The following is a 23,108-nucleotide window of genomic DNA, read 5'->3' as shown; positions in this document are numbered from 1 at the left end:
GGAAGCTGAGACCCCCCCGGGTCTAAAACAGAATACGCCAGGCTGCCAGATGCAGGGACTGCACCCTGACATTGAGAAAATGATTGCCTGCCTGAGACAACAGGTGTGGATTTTTTGGCAAAGGCCAAGGAGGCTCCTGTATTAAACTCCTCAGCAGAGGATACCAGTGCTGACGTGGCCAATCTGGCGCTATTAGAATCATGCAAGGCTTGTCCTGCCTGACTTTCAAGAGTACCGTGGGAAGGAGAGGCAGAGGAGGGAAAGCATAGACGTGAAGGTTGTTCCAACTGAAAGATAGAGCATCCACTTTCCAAGCTTTTGGGTGAAACATCTTTGTGCAGAATTTTGGCAGTTGGAAATTTAATGGAGAAGCGAACAGATCTATGTCTGGAGTTCCCAAAGCCACTGTCAACTGTTGGAATAAGTGAGGATCCAATTTCCACTCGTGGGGATCCACAATTTATCTGCTCAATACATCTGCTAAGGAGTTCTGTGCTCCTGGCAGAAACCGTGCTTGAGGAGTGATGTGCAAACTCAGAGCAGTCTCCCACAAAATCATAGCTTGTCTGCATAGAGGGTAAGAATGGGTTCCCCCCTGCTTGTTGATATACCACATGACTGTTGTGTTGTCTGTTTGAATCAACACCTGTCCTGGTTGAAGTAGATCCTTGAAAGCCATCAGGGCAAATTGGACTGCTAACATCTCCTTCATGTTGATATGCAGATGTAGTCTGGGAGGCCACGTGTCTTGAATCCATTTCACATTGAAGTGTGCTCCCCAAGCCAGGTCTGAGGCATCCATCGTTAAGATCCGACTCGCCTCTGGTCGGGTCACAGAGAGTCCCTTGTTTAGGTGACATTCCTGAGCTCACCACAAGAATTCCTTCTGGATGCAAGGTATTATCTGAATGACAGTGTCCAAATCGTGGCAGTGTTGAGTCCATACACTTTTGAGATACCATTGTAGCTTCCTCATATGCAGTTTGGCATTGGGAAGTACCAGAATGCAAGATGCCATGAACCCCAAGGCTTGAAGGACTGTCCTTGCAGTCAGCCTGGACATTACTGATAGTTGCTGGAAGTATAGGTGAAGATTTCTTTGTTTGTCCGGGGTCAAAAAAGCCATCTGAGAGGCTGTATTCAGTCTCACACCCAGAAAGCACATGTCCTGAGAGGGTACTAGACTGGACTTTGTTTCGTTCACAGAATACCCTAGGCACCTTAAAACTGCCATTACATACTGTAGATGTTGAAGTAACTTGTCTTTGTCTTGAGCAAGAATGAGGCAATCGTCCAGATAAGGATAAATTTGTATTCCTCTCAGTCTTAAGAAGGCTATCACAGGAGCCAGGACCTTTGTGAACACACTGGGCGCAGTAGATAAGCCAAAGGGCAATGCAGAGAACTGATAATGAAAAGTACCAGCCCGAAAACGCAGGAATCTCCTGCAGCTGGGCCCGATAGGAATGTGAAGATAAGCCTCTTTGAGATCCAGAGTTACCATCCAGTGATCTTTGCCTAGCAGAGGCAGAAGTTGCTGTAAAGTTAACATCTTGAACTTTGGAATGTCTAGGTATGTGTTGAGAATGGACAAATCCAGAATTGGCCTCCAAGTGTTTCCTTTCTTTGGCACAAGGAATAGGCGAGAATAAAACCCTAGGCCTACTTCTGACGGAGGTACCACCTGGATTGCCCCCATTTGCAAAAGCAAATAAATCTGTTTGTGAGCCTCCAGCCTTTGCTGAGGAGGTACATCTGGCATGCCTTTGAAAGGAGGGAAGGTGCGAAAATAAAACTTGTAACCTAGATTTATAATGTCCAACACCCATTTGTCCTGGGTGACAAAAAGCCAATTTCGTTTGAATAAAGCCAACTTTCCTCCTAGAGGAGCTGCCAGGCAGGAAGAATCTGGCAGCTGGAGATACAGGTCATTGGGTCTGTTTACGAAAAGGCTGACCCCTGCCCTCACCAGAAGATTGTGCAGGAGAACTCCAAGTCCTAGGCCTGAAAGAACCCTGAGCGTGAGCTCTGCCTCTACCACGTCTAGACCTGCCCTTAGACTGAAAATCGGAAGAAGGGTAAGACCATCCTTTTGCAGGCCAATTCCTACTAAACTTAGGGGGCTGCACTTGCAAAAATTCCTTAACCGTCTGCATGGACTTAGCTTTGTCTTCCATCTTTTTCAACACTGACTCCACAGGAGAACCAAAAAGAACTTCAGATTGAAGGGGAGCATCCAAAATTCGAGCTTTAACATGTTCTGACAAATTCTGATCCTTAAGCCAGGCATGCCTACGAATAACTGAACCAGTAGCAGCCACCCTGGAAGAAGCCTGAAGAGCATTGAAACCACACTGCAAAGAATGCTTACCAACCTGATCTGAGGCATGAACTAAGTCCTGCAATTCCTTACACTCTATACCCTCAGCTAAAGCATCTACCTTAGATTTTAACTGACCTAACAGAAAGTTCTGATACTTCAGCATATGAAACTGGCAATTTAAAGCCCTCATAGCTAGCGTGGAGGAGGTATACACTTTTTTACCGCACCTATCCAAAGCTCTAGAATCTTTATCCAGAGGCACAGGATTCTTAACTACAGAAGCCCTGACACCCTTAGGTCCTTGAATAATAGTTTCCGGGTCAGCTCTAGGACTCCTATACAAATATTTGAGCCTCTGGAACTCTAATACCTGTCTGGCTTGACAGGGGCAGGGGGTAAAGAATCAGGATTAAGGGAAGCTTCAGAAAAAACATCCTGAACAACATCTAAAACGGGGAATAGCCAAAGGCCTATGCTGTGGCAAAAAACAAAAATTCCCTAAGCCTCTTACGAGAATCTGAAAAATCCTGACCTTCCCACTTGAAATGCTCCCTCATGGAGTGCAAGGTTTCAGAAAAGGAAAAATCCTCTGGAGGAGAAGCAGAAGGACAGGAATCCTCTGCATCAGAATCAGAATAGGGAGGAAAATCCTGAATATCCTCAGCTGAAGACTCAGAGTAATCTGAGGAATGCTCCAAACCCTCTAAATCTGTCTCCACTCTACGCCTCTTCTCTGGAGGGGACATAGAGCCCCTGATTAAAGTAATCAAATCCTCTGCCATTTTTAACATATGTTTTTTAGGAACAGAGCCTGAAGAACTTGGGCTGATGCCTGTACCAGAAAGACCAGGTCTAGCTTTAGCAGGGCCTTTAGTGACAGAAGTAGAAGGCCTAATCACCTTTTGTAAGGATGGAACCACAGAAACTTGAGAAGCCCCCTCGGCCTGACCTAACTCCTGAGAGGCCAATTCCTGTAATATTAAAAGGTTCCCCCTGTGATTCAGCCGAGACCTCGGCTGGATCCACAGATTCGACCGTAGATTCCATAGAACCGGCGTCCGCAACGGACGACTCATCCTGCTTAGACTAACTATTTATCTTTTCGCTTTTTTGCGGTAGCGGGCGTCTGAGGATCCGACTGCATGTTGTAGTTACACCGCTTACCGAAAACAAGCCTAGCACAGTCTAGTCTGCATTTAATGGTGCGCTTATTAAATCTAGCGCAAAAGCGACACCCGACTACGTCGTGCTCAGGCCCCAAGCAAGGAATACAGACAGAGTGATAGTCCCTATGAGGTATCTCTTTCCCACAAGAAATACAATTAACTTTTTCTGACATCCGGATTAACTGAGGCAAGAAAAGACAAAAATATTCCCCAACGGGGTACTTAGCCCAACTGGTCTTCGGTCTGAAACTCGTAAAACGAAAATTTTCAGGATGCCGAACGGCACTTGCAAACGCTGCTTCTGCTTCGGACCACGCGGCAAGAAAGACTGAGGATATGGCGTCGGTCATGCGCTTAAGTACTACTGCGCACTGACGTCAGCTCTGAGCGACCATGACCGACGCCAGCCTAACACTTTGGTATTCGGGCCGACCGAGGACAGCGGACTACCCACAGGTTATGACTGCAGCAATGAGAGACCAAGAACATCTTTTTTATTTTCAGCATAAGAAAGCAAGAGCTGATCGGATTTCCTAAATTGTTTTGTTCTGGCCAAGTAATATCTGAGTTGGCGATGAACATCTAGGTAATGCAATTTTTGTTCCGCCCTGTTAGAATAATTTGGAAAAAATACAGGGAGATCAATGGATTGGTTTAAATTTGTCTTAGAAGCAACCTTGGGCAAAAAAGATGGATTGGTTCTCAAGGATACTCTGTCCTTGTGAAAGACCAAATAAGGGGGACGAACACAGAGGGCATGAAGTTCAGACACTCTTCTAGACGAGGTAATAGCGACTAGAAAAAGTGTCTTCCAAGAAAGAAACTTTAAATGAACATGAAGCAGCCAGTTCGAAAGGGGGAAGCATCAGGGATGTCAGCACTAAATTTAGGTCCCACTGTAGTGGAGGATCTCTAACAGAGGGTTTAAGAAGGAACACTCCTTTGAGAAAAGCTTTACAAAGTTTGTGGGACATAATGTTGTGGTCTGCAAACCAGACATGGAAATTCGAGACTGCTGCCAACTGAACTTTGACTGTGGAAGACTAAGAACCTGAGTGAAAAATTTCCGCTAGGAAATCCAAGACCGACTGAATAGGGGCAGTAAAGGGGTCTATGTTCTTAGATTTAGCCCAAAAGAAGTGTTTCCACTTGCTAGAGTAAATCCTCCTGGTAGAGGACTTGAGAAGCTACTATGATCTCTCTAACGGGGTTAGAGATCATAGGAAGCCTGGCTAAGGAAGGAAGTGGAGCAACCAAGCTGTGAGGTTGAGGGAAGGAACGGACCGGTGCAGTTGACCCGACTGGTGGATCAGAAGATCTGGAACTGGGTCCAGATGCCAAGGCTGCACCAAAAGATGGCGATGAAGGAACGGGAACCAAATCTGTCGAGGCCAGTAAGGGGCAATGAGAATCATTTTGGCTCTCAAGACTGTAGCTTTCTGGAGTACTTGTGGTATCAAAGGAAAGGGAGGAAAAGCATAAAGGAGTCCCCGGGGCCAATCTTGGGTAAGAGCATCTCTGGGGGGATGGCCCGAAAGTGGGAAGAGAGAGAAGAAGTCTGGGCATTTGCTGTTTTGAGGTGTAGCAAAAAGATCGCAGCATGGGCGGCCACACTTCTGAAAAATCCCCTCCACTATGGATTGGTTGAGACACCACTCGTGAGGCATGACTATAGCTCTGCTCAATCTGTCCGCTACTATGTTGGTTTTCCCGGGGATATGCGTTGCTACCAGAAACCGATGAGAGGAGATCGCCCATTGCCAAAGTCTGAGAGCTTCTCGACACAAGGGATAGGACTTGATTCCGCCCTGCTTGTTGATGTACCACACAACGGACATGTTGTCCGTGTGAACTGCAATAGTCCCTAAAGGAAGAAAGTCGTTGAGGGCTTGCAACGTTAAAAGCACTGCTCTCATCTCCAAGACATTTATGTGCAGGTGGTACTCTTAACGGTTGCCACGTGCCATCAACCATCCTGCCCTGATAATGCCCCCCCCCCACCCGATCAGGGAGGCATCTGAAGTGACAGTGGCTACCGGGGCCGGGGGGAACAAAAGGTCTGCCCTGATGGACTAGAGGAGAGGAAGTCCACCAGGATAGATGGTTCTTGCAGGTTTGTGTCACCAAGATCTTGTGACGCATGGGAATCTGCTGGAAGGACCATTGAGTGAACAACATCCATTGTAGGAGACTCATGTAAAAACGGGCCAGAGGAAGAAGTGTGATGGCAGCTGCCATGAGGCCCAAGACTTTCAGGACCAACCTGGCTTGTACCCTTTTGCTGGATAGGATGATCCAAACGTGGTTTTGGACATCTAGGATTCTCTGACTTGTTAGGTTTGCTGACATTCGAGTAGTGTCTAGATTTGCGCCTATAAAGGTAATAGATTGGCAGGGCGATAAGGAAGACTTTTCGAAGTTGACCGAGATTCCTATGTGACCGCAGAGACAGTGTAATCTCTGGCTTGGAGAAGTTGATGCCTGGTGGTGGCTGAGAGGAGCCAGTCGTCGAGATAGGGAAACACCTGGAATCCTTGACGTCTCAGGTGAGCCGTGACCACTGCCATGCATTTGGTGAACACTCTGGGGGCTGTAGTGAGACCAAAGGGCAGGGCTCTGAATTGAAAATGACTGGTCCCCAGCCGAAAGCGGAGAAAACTTCTGGAGCATCTGTGGATTTTTATAGGATAGTACACATCCTGAAGGTCTATGGAGCACATCCAGTTGTCTTTTCCCAGAAAGGGCAAAATCGATTGAAGTGTGAACATCCGAAATCTTGTCTTTTTGACAGACTTGTTGAGCCTGCTAAGGTCTAATATTGGTCTCCAGTCTTTTTGGGGACCAAAAAGAACCTTGAGTAGATTCCAGACCCTAAATGATCTGTTGGTACTGGCTGGATGGCCCTTTTTTTTTTAGAAGCTTTGAAACCTCTAGTTTTGCAATTTCCTTAGACCGGGTGGAACGTCTGGAAGGGAACCTTTTTGAGGGAAGGGGCTTTCCTCGAAAGGAATCTTGTAACCCTCTGATATGATAGACTGTACCCATTTGTCTTGAGAGAGGGAAAACCAGGCTACTGGGTACAGTGACAATCTCCCCCCAGACTGCCTCCAAGGGTGGACAGTCAGGCAACACCTCAGGGATGCTGGAAGGGCTTGTCAGAGAGGCTCACTGCTGCCCTGGTTCTGCGGACCTCCTCTGCCCCTAGGGCGGCGTCTATTGTTATTACCCCCTCTGCCTCTGGGGGTAAATTGACCACGTGCGTCAGGCGCGACTCCCTGAGATTTTCGGAACCACATTTTCCCTCCCTTCTGACCTTTGGGATAAGGTCTAGAAGGGGTGGAGAAACGGACTCCTACGGCAGAAAGAGTCTTGCACGCACTTGATCAAAGTGACCTTCACTTGAGGGCCAAACAATGTTGTCCCACAAAGGGAGAGTTTGTGAAGGACGCCTTAAAGGGGTCTGCAAAATTACAGAGCCGCATCCAGGACTGACGTCCGAGAGCCACTCCTGGGCCTGCAGCTCTACTCGCCCCATCGGCTGCATAAGAAATGAGCCGCATGGAGGAGTTGGTTATGGAATTAAGGATTCCCAGCTGAGAGGCAATCTTTTCTTCAGCCCCTGCCGCTGACGGATCCTGTACTACTTCACCAGACTTCAGAGAGATATCCTCAAAGAATTGGGTGAAGTGACATAAATAATTCAGCGAACGCATAGCAAAGGTCGCTGAGGAAAACATCCACTTGCCATACCTGTCCATGGACCTAAATTCCTTGTTAGGAGGATGGACTGGCACGGAAGGATCTGTAAGTTCCTTTCTGGTGGCGGCCGCCACAATGGCATCAACCGGGACACCCTTAGTAAGAAATTAGAAGTTATGTACTCACCATAACGTTCCATCTGAGTAGGTGTATTCATTTGTCTGCAACCTGTGGGTTATGGATCCGATATCGGATCCGAACCGGCATGGTTTACCAGCTATGGATCCAAGCTCTCAGCTCCTCCCCTCACCCATAATGCCCTGCTCTACCCTCATGACCTCAGATCGAGTTTGCCAACAGCAAGAACACCCTGAAAAGGGTAACACATGATATGCAGGAAACTGAAAGGCCAGGGGGATAGGAGGGCGGGATGGTTGCAGACAAATGAATACACCTACTCAGATGGAACGTTATGGTGAGTACATAACTTCTAAATCTGAAATAGGAGATTCATTTGTCTGCAACCTGTGGGACAGAGTCCCTAGCTACCTGAATCTTGGGCGGCCATCATGGAAGGATATTCCGGAGCACCGCGGAGCCAAAGGATGCTCTACCCCTAGATGCAAGATCCAACTTGTAGTGGGAAATAAAAGTATGAGATGAAGCCCACGTGGCTGCTGCACAAATATCATCTAGAGGAATCCTAGCCTTAAAGGCTGCCGAGGTAGATATTGACCGGGTTGAATGGGCGTGTACACCCTCCGGTGCGGGCCTTCCCGAAGCTTGATAAGCCAATAAGATACATTGTGAAATCCAGCGAGACAGAGAGACTTTAGAAATTGGCTTGCCCAAATTAAATTTAGCAAAGGAAATGAACAACTGGTCGGATTGCCTATGACCAGCCCTTCTGTTTAGATAAAATCTAAGTTGCCTGTGAACATCTAAGGAGTGAAGCTTGTATTCACCTTTGTTTTCATATTTAGGAAAGAAAACAGGGAGGTTAATGGATTGATTAATGTTTGCTTCAGAAGCTACTTTAGGAAGAAAGGACGGGTTGGTCCTGAGGTAAACACGGTCCGGATGAAAGACCAAGTAAGGAGGTTTAGCTGATAATGCTTGAAGCTCTGAAACTCTCTTGGCCGATGTAATGGCCACTAAAAAAGCAGTCTTGAAAGACAAGAATTTGAGATCTACCGTAGCCGCTGGTTCGAAGGGGGGGGGGCGGTCAAGGCCTGGAGAACTAAGGAAAGGTCCCAGGGAGGAACCGCTTGTTTTACAGGGAGCCTGAGAAGGAAAGTACCTTTAGGAAAATTTTACACAACTTGGCTGACATAAGTGGACTAGAGTCATGACCAATGTGATAATGTGAAATTGCCGCAAGTTGTACTTTGACTGTGGAACTGCTGGCACCCTCGTTAAAAAGAGTTGTTAAGAAATCAAGCACTAAAGGGAGAGGAACTGTGAAGGGATTCAGGCCTTGCCGCTCCGCCCACAAAGAAAACAGTTTCCACTTGCTGCGGTAGACTTTTCTAGTGGACGGTTTATGAGCTGCCACCAGGATCGCCTTAACAGGGGACGAAATACCGGGAGTCCTGATCAAGAGTGGAACTGGAGCAGCCAAGCGGTCAGCTTCAGGTTGTCCAGGTTCGGAGGAGATGGGCAGGATGGATGAGATATCAGATCCGGAATGGGATCTAGAATCCAAAGAGGATTCACCGAGTGAGACCTTAGGAAGGGGAACCAGATCTGCCGAGGCCAAAACGGAGCAATGAGAATCATTCTGCAACCCACCCAAGAGGCTTTCTGAAGAACTTGGAGCATCAGAGGCAAGGGTGGATAAGCATACAGAAGACCGGGTGGCCAAGCATGCACCAGAGCGTCACTTGGGGAACCTCCTGGAGGAGGTATCAGAGCGAAAAAACTGTTGCACTTGGTGTTTGAGGGAGAGGCAAAAAGATCGCATGAAGGAGTTCCCCACCGTGCGAATATGCGTTCCGCTACTTGAAAATTGAGAGACCACTCGTAAGGGGCCAGAATGGTGCGACTGAGTTTGTCCGCCAGGATGTTGGACCGACCCGGAATGTGCGTTGCTATTAGAAAGCGGTTGGTGGAGATTGCCCATTCCCAAACTCTCATGGCTTCTCGACAAAGAGGGTAAGACCTTGTTCCCCCTTGCTTGTTGATGTACCAGACAACAGACATGTTGTCCGATTGAATCGCAATTGTTCCCAAGGGAAGAAAGTCCTGAAGTGCTAGCAACGCTAAGAGCACTGCTCTCATCTCTAGAACGTTGATATGCAGTAAGGTCTCCAAATCGTTCCACGTACCTTGGACGGTCCGGCCCGCAAAATGCCCCCCCCCCCACCCGAGGCGGGAGGCGTCCGTGGACACCATGGCGAGAGGGGGAGAAGCACAAAATGGGCAGCCTCCGTGGAGATCTGGGGAGTGAAGCCACCACAGGAGGGACCGCTTGCAAGCCTTGCTGATCGCAATGGGATAATGCATAGGGAGAGCAAGGTATGACCACTGTACTAAGAGTCCACTGGAGGATGCGCATATTGAGCCTGGCGAGAGGAAGAAGTGCTATAGCAGACGCCATGGACCCTAGAGCCCTCAGGACCAACTCCGCCGGAACAGAACTTGAGTGGAGAATGGCCCGCACCTGGAGCTGCAGATTTTGAACTCTGTCCGCAGTGAGGAAGGCTTTTAAACTCCTTGTGTCTAACCTGGCCCCTATAAAATCTAAGAGCTGTGTGGGCGCCAGGTTGCATTTCTTTGTATTTATAGTAATACCCAGATTGGGAGCAAGATGGAGAAAGGAGTCTCGCGCCAATAGTAGTAGATGCCTTGTTGGGGCGGTAAGGAGCCAGTCGTCCAGGTAGGGGAAGACCTGCACCCCCTGAAGCCTCAGGTGGGCCGCTACCACTGCTAATACTTTGGTGAACACCCTGGGGGCTGTGGTGAGACCAAAGGGAAGGACCCGGAACTGGTAGTGACTGGCTCCCAGCCGGAAGCGGAGGAACCTCCTGGAGCGCCTGTCCATCAGGATGTGGTAGTACGCATCTTTGAGGTCTATGGAACACATCCAGTGATTTTCTCCCAGAAGGGGGAGAATAGATTGCAGAGTGACCATTCGGAATTTTTCCTTGGGAACTGCCAGGTTCAAGAGAGAAAGGTCTAAAATTGGTCTTAGATCCCCCGTCTTTTTTGGCACTAAAAAGAACCTGGAGTAGAACCCTGATCCGATCTGGTCTGGGGGGACGGGCTGGATGGCTCTTTTCTTTAGCAGATGGCCAATTTCTGCCAAAGCGGCCTCCCGTTGACCGGGTGGAACGTCTGGGTGGGACTTCCAATTTTGGTAAGTGACGAAAAGGGATGCGGTATCCTCTGGATATGATCTGGAGAACCCAGCGGTCTGATGTTATGGACTCCCATGCCACTAGGTGCCCCGAAAAACGTCCCCCGACTGCCTCCAGAGTGGAGCAGCCGGGCAACCCCTCAGGGTTGCTGCGCAGGCCGTTCAGAGAAGGGTTCTCTGGACCCGAAGTTCCTGGGAGCCCCTCTGCCTCTAGGGCGGCGTCCTCCCTGTCCTCCTCTGCCACGGAAGGACTGGTTATCCGGAGCAGGCTGGGATTGCTGCGACTTCCGGAACCACATCTTCTTCTGACCCTTTTGGTTCCTAGAATAGGGCCTCTGGGGTGCAGAGAAGCGGATTCCGACGGCAGACAGCGTCTTCCGTCCTTCGCTCTGGGTCAAAGTGTCGCGAACGGTTTTGCCAAAGAGGGCAGAACCATCAAAGGGGGCGTTCGCAAATGACGCTTTGAAGGGCTCAGAGAAATCGCAATGACGGAGCCAGGCCTGACGTCTAGTGACTAGACCTGCCCCTGCGGCTCTAGCAGCGCCTTCCGTAGCATGGGAGAGTAGCCGCATAGAGGTATTGGTAACTGATCTAAGAGTGGTCATGCGGGTGGAGTGCAGCACTTTGTCCTCCTCCGACATGGACTCTGGGGGAGATGCAGCATTTCCATGATGTCTCCAAATGAGACATCCTCGGGGGTGACCGTGGGGAGCCTTCCCCTTCCTCCAAATCAGTGTCTTCCGTGAGAGACTCGGGGGAGTCAATGTGCCTCCTTTTGCACGTATGCTTGCGAGGAACAACCTCTGGGGGGCTGTCAGAGGACTCCTCGCAAGCAGCAACCTGTTCCAGGGGAACAGCTTGGGGCACAGAAGCGGGCTGTCCCAAGGGCCGGATGGTGGAAGCCTGGCCCAGTGCAGAGGGAGCGCGGGACGGAGCCGAAAAAAGTGCCGGGGGTCCGGAGACCCTCAACAGGGCCCTCTCCACTACATCAAAGGCCGAAGGGGAGCCGACCTCGACCAAAGGATCCGACAATCTGCTCCCCCGCTGATCCGAAGAGTGGATTGGAGCCGGCGCCGAAGCGCTCTGATCCGAAGGGACAGTGCGCTCCGACACAGACTGCGCCGAAGGAGCACTGATCCCCCCGGACCCGAGGCTCGGATCCAGGCTCAGAGAGGTCAGATCCGATGCACTCGAGGGCAGGGTCGGATCCGAAGTACCAAGTACTATCGGCGCCGACCCACCGGCTCGCTGCTCGGCTCCAACTGCTCCGAACCCGGGTAGCGGGTCGGAGAAGGAGCAATCGGCTTGAAAAAGGGGGTCAAGCTCCCCCCCGGGGGGGGGGGGGGAGGCAAGAGCACTCCCATCTGCATCTGGGCCTGGATGAACCTTATCATCCGGTCCAGATCAGCATCCGATAGGCTGTACGTTGATCTCGACGAGGCTACCGAGGTAGGCCTTGAGTGCCTCCTCGATAGCCTCGACGGAGATCGGGTCTCCCCCTCCTCAGGTCCCGGTGAAAAACACACTGGAGACCGGAGCAGAGGAGGAGGAGGAGATCCAGCTGACAAGGGAGCCGGGGGAGAAGCCCGCTTGGCTGGCGGGGCCGAAACACAGGTCTCGGCCCGCCGCTTATGGTGCTTCTCCCTCCGGTCTCTTTTTCTAGCATCCCTCTCCTCCGAACCAGAAGCGGGAGGTTGAGTCCCAGGAGGAGGAGGGGGAGCCGGAGAGGGAATAACCGTGGTGACGGTTACCCCCAAAGGAGCGGAGGTCGGAGCAGTGTCCGGCGGCAAAAGGCCCTCCAAAACAAGCTTGGACCTCCGCTCCTTCAATGCCCTGGGGTTGAACCCTGCACAAATGGAACATCCAGATGTGAGGTGTTCAACCCCCAGGCATCTAACACACCGAGTGTGGCCATCAGCTGGGGAAAGCTTATGGCCACACTCAGAGCATTTAGAGAAAATAGCCTTGGGCTGCTCAGACATCCCAAGCTAACAAAAAAGTTACAATAACTAAGGTAAAGTAACTAAACAAAACTCACTCACAGGCCCAACACACACACACTACGCTACCAGCGAGGGGAGGGATATAAATTTTAGATTAAACTCAAAAAAAAAAGTAATACAAGAGGGAAACCTACACTTTCACACAAATTAACCAAAAAATTCACAAAATTTTACAATTTTAACACTGAATCTATCACTTAGCTGGAGAGCTGGAAAAAACAATCTGGTCACCATGCGCGGCAAACGAGATCTGAGGTCATGAGGGTAGGGCAGGGCATTATGGGTGAGGGGAGGAGCTGAGAGCTTGGATCCATAGCTGGTAAACCATGCCAGTTCGGATCCGATATCGGATCCATAACCCACAGGTTGCAGACAAATGAATCTCCTACTTCAGATCTGCTTTTCAGCGGGGGCCGTAATAAACTTTGAAGGTCTCCTGGGGACTGGTTCCACCGAATCAGGAGATGCCCACGCCTTTCGAGCTATGACTTCCATGAGGGGGTCGAAAGGCGGAGACACCCAGGAGGTGGAGGGTCGAGATCCAAAAGTCTCCAGGTATACCAATTCATCCTCGGAGGGATTAATGGAGGGCCAGTTCCCCCTCTGTTTCAGGAGTTCAAGGATGTCTGAAAAGGAGACATCCTCAGAGGGAGATCTTGGGGACCCCTCCGACTCATCTAAATCGGTATCTGATGTTGTAGACTCAGCGGAGTCTAAACGCTTCCTCTTACAGGTCCTCTTACGCGGGGGTTCACCTGAAGGATCAGGAGAAACCTTGGAAGAGGAAGTCCTTCCCAATGGGGAAACCTGGGGCAATGGATCTCTGGGTCCGGGAGCAAGAGAGCGGGAAGAGGCATCTACAGGCACCATAGAGGGAGGAGCTAAAGGAACCGACTGCTGGCTAAGCTCTGGGGCTAGCACACTCATCACCTCGAAGGCTCCCCTTCCAGGGAGGGCAGAGAGATCCCGCTCTGAAGAAACAGGGATCCCTGGTCTCACCGAAAGGGAAGGCTCCGAAGCAGATGTCGGGGCCGAGCTCACCAAGGCCAAAGCCCCGAGAGGGAGAATGGGGTCGGACAAGGGTCCAATGCCACTCGCCCCCTCGGAGCCGACCAGGGAAGCCCGACGCCCGGATCCCTCCAAGGAAGGTCTCAAGGAAGAGATAGAAGTCGAGGACGACGGAGCCAAAAGGTGTGGTATCGGCTCCAAAGCAGCAACAGTCATGGTACCAATAATCTCTGGCTCCAAACTCTGTAGGAGAGTCGAAGGAGGAATCTCAGGGGGGTGTAGAACAGCTGACGTCTGATGAGACTGGCTATGGAGCATCTGGGCTAGTGCCTGTGATTTTAATAGCCTGCTCACCACTCTCTCTAAGTCATGGTCTGAGAGCCTGGAAGACCTCGATGATCGGCTTCTGATGGCTCCGCTCCGAAAGCAAGGGAGAGGCTGGAGCAGCGTGTATAGATTCCAAAGGAGGAGATCTAGACCTCTTCTTGGACGGAGCCAAAGAACGTTCGGCTCCAGGCGGAGCCGACAACTTGTCGGCTCTGAGAGGAGGCAAAAATATCTCGGCTCCAGCCGGAGCAGAGACATGCTTCGACACTAGGGTGTCAGCTCCAGACAGAGCCGACAGGTGCCGAAGCCAGGCTATCGGCGCCGGTACTGAAGCTTCTAACAAGGAAAGATCGGCTCCGGACGGAGCCGAAGTCTACTCCGGTGGAGTAGAAAAGTACAGTTTTGTACCTACCATAAATGTAGATGTTCGAAGATCCACATTGCTGCAGTCCTTACATATGGGTAGTCCGCTGTCCTCGGTCGGCCCGAATACCAAAGTATTAGGCTGACGTCGGTCAAGGCGCTTAAAACTGACATCAGGACGTCAGGGTACAAAAGCGCATGACCGACGTCATATCCTCAGTCTTTTCTTGCCCCAGATGTCAGAAGGCCCTAAAAAGAAAGGCCAAAGCCAAAAAACAGCAAAGAACCACCAACCACCCCTGCACAAACCGTCTTTACAAAATTTACAACCCAAACCACACAACCACCTCTAACTACAGAGGGGAAGGAGGGAGGGTAAATTGGACTGCAGCAATGTGGATCTTCGAACATCTACATTTATGGTAGGTACAAAACTGTACTATGTTCTTCATCTCACATTGCTGCAGTTCTTACATATGGGTAGAATCCCAAAGCAGAGGTAAGGGAGGATGGCAAAACTATAAAGCATTAGGAGCTGCCAAAATGCCCTGTAAAATTGCAGTGGCAAATTCAGCCCTAGATTTAGAATAAAGTGGAAGGTGGTAATGCTTAGAGAAAGTATGCACTGAACTCCAAGTAGCTGCCTCCAAAATATCTTTAGTAGCCACCCCCCTTAAAGCTGTAGAAGTGGCAGTAGCCCTAGTGGAATGAGGCCTAATCCCAGCTGGAATCTCCTTACCATGATGGGAATAACAGAAAGCAATACAAAAACCAATCCACTTAGAAATAGTTTGTTTTGAAACAGGTTTGCCCTGAGAACCCAAAGCAAATGAAACAAACAACTGCTGAGACTGCCTGAACCCTTTAGTTCTGCTCAAATAATATCGCAACTGTCTGTGTATATCCAAAGTGTGCAAAATCTTCTCCCCTTTATTTTGGGGTTTGCATAAAAAGTAGGCAAATGAATAGTTTGGTTTAAAGCCACACTAGAAACCACTTTAGGCATAAAGGAAGGGTTAGTACGCAAAGACACCCTATCCTTGTGGAAAATTAAGAAAGGCTCAACCGCCATAAGGGCCTGTAATTCAGAAACCCTTCTTGCAGAGGTAATGGCCAACAAAAAAGCAGTCTTCCATGATAAATATTTCAACTCGGCAGTAGCTGCAGGCTCAAAAGGTTGTAGAGTGAGCTTCTCCAACACAAAATTGAGATCCCAAGCAGGAGTAGGAGCTCTACGTGGGGGTCTTATATTCTTTGCCCCTCTAAGGAATTGCTTAAACAAAGGATGAGAAAATAATGGTGGGTCACAGTCATAATGAGCAGAAATTGCTGCAGCATGAACCTTAATAGAGGAGAAGGACAAACCTTTATCCAATAACTCAGTAAGGTATTGAAGAGCAACACTTAAATTAGGTTTAGAAACATCAAAATCCTTAGCTGTACTCCAAATTAAAAATCTCCTCCATTTGTCTGCGTAAACTTTCCTAGTACTAGGCCTTCTGGCCTCCAAAATAACATTCAAAACTTGTTGTGGAAGCGGAGACCCTCCAGGGTTTAAAACAGAATATGCCAGGCTGTTAGATGCAGAGAGTGAAGTTTGACATTGAGTAAATGACTGTTCTCCTGAGACAGCAGGTGTGGAATCGAAGGCAAAGGCCATGGAGGCTCCTGCCAGACTTCTCAGTAATGGGTACCAGTGCTGTCGAGGCCAATCCGGAGCTATTAAAATCATGGTTGGCTTGTCCTGTCTGACCTTCAGGAGTACCTTTGGGAGGAGAGGCAGTGGTGGAAAGGCATACACGTGAAGATTGCTCCAATTGAATGAGAGAGCATCCACTTTCCAAGCTGTGGGATGAAACCTTTTTGTGCAAAACTTTGGCAACTGGTAATTTAGTGGAGAAGCGAACAGATCTATGTCTGGAGTTCCCCATAACACTGTCAATTTCTGAAATACATGAGGATCCAATTTCCACTCGTGGGGATCCATAATTTGTCTGCTCAACACATCTGCTAAGGAGTTCTGTGCTCCTGGCAGAAACCTTGCCTGAAGATTTAGCTGTAAACTGAGAGCAGTCTCCCACAAAATCATTGCTTGTCTGCATAGAGGGTATGAATGAGTCCCCCCTTGCTTGTTGATGTCCCACATGACAGTTGTGTTGTCTGTTTGAATCAACACCTGCCCCGGAAGAAGTAAATCCTTGAAAGCTATCAATGCAAATTGGACTGCTAACATCTCCTTCAAGTTGATATGTAAATGTTGAAGTCTGGCAGGCCACGTGTCTTGTACTCATTTTCCATTTAGATTAGCTCCCCAAGCTTTGTCTGAGGCATCTGTCGTTAGAATCTGACTCGCCTCTGGTCGGGCCACAGAGAGTCCCTTGTTTAGGTGACATTCCTGAGCCCACCACAAAAATTCCTTTTGAATGCAAGGTATTATCTGAATGACAGTGTCCATATCTTGGCAGTGTTGTGTCCATACATTTTTGAGATACCATTGTAGCTTCCTCATATGCAGTCTGGCATTGGGAAGTACCAGAATACAAGATGCCATGAACCCCAAGGCTTGAAGGACTGTCCTTGCAGTCAGCCTGGACTGACGAGACAATTGATGGAAATAAAGAGAAAGATTCTTTTGTTTGTCCGGGGTCAAAAAGGCCATCTGAGATGCTGTATTCAGTCTCACACCCAGAAAGCACATGTCCTGAGAAGGTACTAGACTGGACTATTAAGTTCACAGAATACCCTAGGCATCTTAACACTGCCATCACATACTGTAAATGATGAAGTTCGTCCTTTCCTTGAGCCAGAATCAGGCAATCGTCCAAAAAAGGATAGATTTGTATTCCTCTTAGCCTGAAGAAAGCTACCACTGGAGCCAGAACCTTCGTGAACACTCTGGGCGCAGTAGGTAAGCCAAAGGGCAATGCAGAGAACTGATAATGAAAAGTCCCAGCCCGAAAACGCAGATACTTCCTGCAACTGGGCCTGATAGGAACATGAAGGTAAGCCTCCTTGAGATCCAGAGTCACCATCCAGTGATCTTTGCCCAGCAGAGGTAAAAGCTGTTGTAACGTCAACATTTTGAACTTGGGAATGTCCAGATATGTGTTGAGGAGAGATAAATCCAAAATTGGTCTCCACGTGTTCCCTTTCTTTGGTACTAGAAACAGGCAAGAATAAAATCCTAGGCCCACTTCTGGCAGAGGGACCGGTTGTATAGCTCCTATTTGAAGCAGTAGAGAAATTTGGTTGTGAGCCTCTAGTCTTTGCTGAGGAGGAACGTCTGGCATGCCTTTGAAAGGAGGCAAGGTATGGAAATAAAACTTGTAACCTTGGTGTATGATATCCAATACCCATTTGTCCTGGGTAATTAAAATCCAATTTTCCTTTAAGAGTGCCAACCGTCCTCCCAAAGGTGCTGCCAGGCAAGAGGGATCTGGCAGCTGAAAAAGTAGGTCATTGGGCCTGTTTACGAAAGGACTGGCCCCTGCCCTCACTCGAAGATTGTGCAGGTGAACTCCCTGTTCTAGGTCTGAAGGAACTCTGAGCTCTGCCCCTACCACGTCTAGATCTACCCCTAGACTGAGAATCATAAGAAGGATACGTCCACCCCTTAGCAGGCCAATTCCTACTAAACTTCGGAGGCTGAACTTACAAAAAATCTTTAACAGTCTGCATAGACTTAGCCTTGTCTTCCATTTTCTTCAAGACTGACTCCACAGGTGGACCAAACACTTCAGACTGCAAAGGAGCATCCAAAATCCTTGTCTTAACATGGTCAGATAAATTCTGATCCTTCAGCCAGGCGTGCCTGCGAAGAACTGAACCAGTGGCAGCCACCCTAGACGAGGCCTGCACAGCATCAAAACCACATTGTAAAGAATGCTTACCCACCTGTTCAGAGACATGCACTAAATCTTGTAATTCTTTACACTCAATGCCTTCTGCCAGAGCATCCACCTTAGATTTCAATTGAGAAAGAAGAAAGTTTTGATATTTCAACATATGAAACTGGCAATTCAAAGCCCTCATTGCTAAGGTAGAAGATGTATAGACCTTCTTTCCCCATCTATCCAAAGCTCTGGCCTCCTTATCTAGAGGAACCGGATTTTTTACAACAGAGGCCCTGACACCCTTAGGTCCCTGACTAATAGTTTCTGGGTCCGCCCTAGGACTCTTATAAAGATATTTATGAGCCTCAGGCACCCTGTAATACCTATCCGGTTTAACAGGCGCAGGAGGCAGAGAATCAGGATTAAGAGAAGCCTCTGAAAACACATCTTGCACAACATCCAGAACAGGGGGTATAGCTAAGGGCCTATGTTGAGGTAAAAGCAAAAATTCCCTAAGCCTTTTCCGTGAATCAGAGAAGTCCTGACCTTCCCACTTAAAATGTTCCCTCATAGAATGAAGTGCCTCTGAAAAAGAAAAATCCTCTGGAGGAGAAGCAGAAGGAGTGGAATCTTCTGCATCAGAATCAGAATAAGGAGAGTACTCCTGCAAGTCTTCAGTCAAGACTCTGAAACATCCAAGCCTGTTCAAAACTTCCCAACTCTGGCTCCACCCTAGGCCTCTTATCAGGAGGGGGCAAAGAACCTCTAATCAGAGTAATCAAATCTTCTGCCATTTTAAGCATGTGCTTCTTAGGCACAGACCCTGCTGAACTAGGAGTGACACCAACAGAAGCTAAACCTGGCCTGCCTCTGGGAGAAGCCTTGGAAACAGAAGGAGAGGGCCTAACCACCCTGGGAAGGGAGGGAGTACAGTAACCTGAGAAGCCCCTTCAGCCTGACCTGCCTCTTGAGAGGCCACATCCTGCAAAATCAAAGTCTCCCCCTGAGACTCCAGAGAAGTCTCAGACAGAACCACCGGTTCCACTGAAGCCTCTAAAGAACCGGCGTCCGAACGGACGACTCATCTTGCCTGGGTTTAACTGTTTTGTCTTTGCGCTTCTTGAAGCGGGCCGGAGAATCCGACGGCATATTATAATTGCACCGCTTCCCGAAGACCAGCCTAGCACAACCTAACCTTCGCTTAATAGTGCGCTTATTGAACCTAGCACAAAAGCGACACCACTACGCCGTGCTCAGGCCCCAAACAAGGAATGCACAAAGAATGATAATCCCTATGCGGTATCTGTTTCCCACAAGAAATACAATTATTCACTTTTTCTGACATCCGGTAATACACTGAGGCAAGAAAAAACCAAAATATTCCCCAACGGGGTACTTAGCCAACTTGGATTCGGTCTGAAACTCCGAACTCGAAAAATTTCAGAACGCCGAACGGCACTTGCAACGCTGCTTCTGCATCGGACCATGCGGCAAAAAAGACTGAGGATATGACGTCGGTCATGCGCTTTTGTACCCTGACGCCCTGATGTCAGTTTTAAGCGCCTTGACCGACGTCAGCCTAATACTTTGGTATTCGGGCCGACAGAGGACAGCGGACTACCCATATGTAAGGACTGCAGCAATGTGAGATGAAGAACATCCAAGACCACAGACTTGGACACCGAAGCCTGGGTCTTGGGAGGCTTGGAGGGCTTCCCGGAGCCGACGAGCTCTCTGGTTTAAGAAGACCCCTGAGGATCAACTTATTCCTACGTTCCTGCAGGACTCTCTGGCTGAAAGAATGACATATAGCACAGGAGTCCTGCAGGTGTAGGGGTCCCAAGCAATAAAAAGTGTGACCGTCTGTCAGAGACATCTTCTGACAGCACGAGTCACACTTCTTGAAACCTGAGACCCTAGTATCTTTGGACATGTCTCAGTCCTAACACACACACACACACACACACACACACACACACACACACACACACACACACACACACCAGACCAAACAGACACTAACAACTAAAAATATTATTAATAACCAATAAATTAGTTATTATTATAACTGTGATACAACACACACACACACACACACACACACCTGAGAGAAGTCCTGACAGGAACTGTGAGGGTGGGAAAGGCCCAAGGCCCGAAACACTGAAACTATGACTAAGTGAACTAAAGGGAAATGGGTATGGAGCTAAGTGAATAAAGTACACGGAAGGGATATAAAGACTAAAAATTAGAGTTTTGAGACACCTAAAACCTTACAAATAGCAAGAAAAAAATCACTTACCAGGAGCTGGTAAAAAGGATGACCTCATTAGCGAAGCGGCAGACGAGATCTGGGTAATTACCGCCTTGCATCATGGGATATGGGGCTGCCTCGAGCTGGTAAAAGTGACTCTCGAGCTTAGCAAGTGCCGAGTCGGAGCCGAGGATCGGCTCCGAACCCATCCAGCAAGAATGAAGGCGAGATTGACAACTTAACATCATCTGTTGCCAAGTTCACTACATGCCTGCCATGCCGTGTGGCACACAAGACACAGGCCAGGATATTTAAATATACTTGCATGTATTGTGCACTGTTGTAGTGTTCACTAGTTAATCCCAAGTTAACTTATGTTCATTTTTGTTTTAGCGATTAGTATTCCAATATATAATTTTAGAAAAGTATAAATTGAACAAATCTGTGTTGCTTTGTAAGAATGTAATGAAAGTATTACACTTACCAGAAAAAGTATAGCAGTTATTCCACCTAAAATCAAACTGATAATTCGATCCTGAAATAGAAACATGCATCACAATCAGTTCACATTGGGGAGGTTAGCTACTAAGACAGAACTCAAATAGATGAACAAGAAATAAAAGTTCCTACTAATATACACAGACAAAAGAATACACAAGTAAATTAAAAGATTTGTATAAGGCACATGCATTAAAAGAAAAGAAACACAATTACAGTTTATATTTTCATGAATGATTGTTCAGCTCAGTAACATTTTCCATGAAGGCCAGGTGCATAAAGATCCAATATGCAAAATGCAGTTATAATAAGAGAATTACCAACAAAAATTATTACAGAATACCATAACAAATACCAGTCAAACCATAAGCAGAAATAAAAATGGGAAACACATAAGCAGGCTGAATGATTTAAAATTCAATTATTCAAGTATCTGCCTACTCCGACGTGATCTCTGCTTAACATATAAAGCTGTGTCAAACCCAGAGCTGTTGGACATGCTACACCAAAAGAAATCCCAATCCCTCCAAGCTACACGCTCTAGGGACCTAAACCTAGTCACCACAATAAACAGAACGTGCTGGAGGGATAGATTCCTGTCTCAGAGACTTCCCATACTCTGGAACAGGCTACCCATCTATGTCAAGCAAAGTTCTTCATTAGCACTCTTGAAGGAAAACCTTGAGTGGATGGGAAATAGGAAATACACCCCAGGATCACTTCTGTCTCTGCTCGACAGTGGCACAGGAAAATAACTTTGGTGGCGTAAACCAGGGAACCTTGTTGGCTAGGCTTACGTAGGCCCTTGGGCCAATAGTCTAGTACCTACCGATGATAATAAAGCATACAACCTGAAATTGGTGAAAGCACAAAGTAATTAACACTACACAGAGGTAAAATAGAAAGGGAAGGTTAAAGGGACATTATTCTTTTTCACTTTCAATTTCTCCTAGGGAAACATTCTCACAAGCCCCCCTAATGTGGATACCAGACAGTCTGCATAACTAATTTGCAGATTTTAATGCCACATAATGCATCTTCCAACTTCTAGAAGCAAAAGGTAGCCTGTTAGCATTTTTCTTCTACTAAACTGTTGCCTGTTTTTCCTGACAAGCAGAAATGGTTCTCTTATATTAGATGCTCACATTTTTTCCAACTGATTAACAATTTAATGCAGAAATTAAACAAATGGAGACTGACAGAGCACTCCCAAGATGGTTGCACATAAGTTTAATTCTAGCTCTCCCTGTGTGAAACACTTATGAAAGAAAGCCACTGGATTTACATTTCTGGGTAAATTTCAGTAACTGGGTAGTACGTGCACTGCCTGGATGCCAGGAAAAAAATAAAGACCCAAAGGAAAGTTAGCTACAAAATGTGAGGGAACACTGACCAGGAAAAGCAAAAAAGGAGTGCAAGCTCTAGACATTACTTCTATCAACCTAAAAAGTACAAGAGAACTGCACAGAGACATGATTAAAATAAACGAAACACTGGAGTATAATAAACTCAAATGACAAAAGGGATGGAAAAAACATGGAAGAAGCTTTAAACAGATATTCAGATGAGGTGATAAAACTGCAAAAGTCAAATGTCGAAATGAAGAAAGAGACTGGCTGAACAGCAGACTGCTCAAGAAGATAATTATATTTTAGAAATATGACAGAAGAAAATCTGTAAATACTGGACTCTTTTGGACTTTGTTAAATTTGTAGGGACTCTAAAGCATATGCCTTACTTCATGTTATTAATGTTCAGAAATATTTAGGAGGGAGAAAGTAAACTAAGTAAATGTTTTCTTAATGGTCCCATTTTTATAGTGCAGGATTTTCTTTGCATGCTATAAAGTAAAGTTCTCAGTTGTGTTAAATGTAATGGGGATACCAATTTAAACTGGCGTTTGTTCCTTCTCCCTTTTCTTCTTGTAGTTTCTAAAAAAAATGTAGGCACTGCAATATATAAAAGGAAGAAAAGTCTGGTTAAAAGAGCATGACAAAAGTCAAATGAATGTGCTTTCTGTCACTCTTGCAAAGGGGAATGACTGGATTGAGGCCCTTAGCTTGTCCTAGTAATAACTTAAGTGAAAGCAAGTAAATAAAAAATATAATAATTTTTCCGAGCAAATAAATATATGTTCATTAGCAATTCTGTACCGGATCCTCATGTCTCCAGGAGACAATTTGATAAAGAGAAATGGCCAACAGATAATGTTCTCTGAAAGCATTTGTGTGTGTGTAAGCTGGGAGTGCTACAAGGATAAGACGAAACCAGACAGCACT

General features: G+C 47.5%; 1 protein-coding gene across 4 annotated transcripts in view; it reads right to left on the bottom strand.

The window, feature by feature from the left end:
- TMEM243 (transmembrane protein 243) overlaps positions 1–23,108 on the bottom strand; it is a 248,159-nt gene that overhangs the window by 77,549 nt on the left and 147,502 nt on the right. For all 4 annotated transcript variants that reach the window (XM_044088342.1, XM_044088340.1, XM_044088341.1 and 1 more), the window contains exon 3: positions 20,816–20,866. In XM_044088342.1, the coding sequence (XP_043944277.1) occupies positions 20,816–20,866 (51 nt within the window). The remainder of the gene's footprint in view (positions 1–20,815; positions 20,867–23,108) is intronic.

This window comes from Protopterus annectens, chromosome 11.part0 (genome assembly GCF_019279795.1).
Source record: "Protopterus annectens isolate FY-2018-M chromosome 11.part0, PAN1.0, whole genome shotgun sequence".
NCBI classification, from domain to species: Eukaryota; Metazoa; Chordata; order Ceratodontiformes; family Protopteridae; genus Protopterus; species Protopterus annectens.
This window is presented reverse-complemented; position numbering and strand designations above follow the sequence as displayed.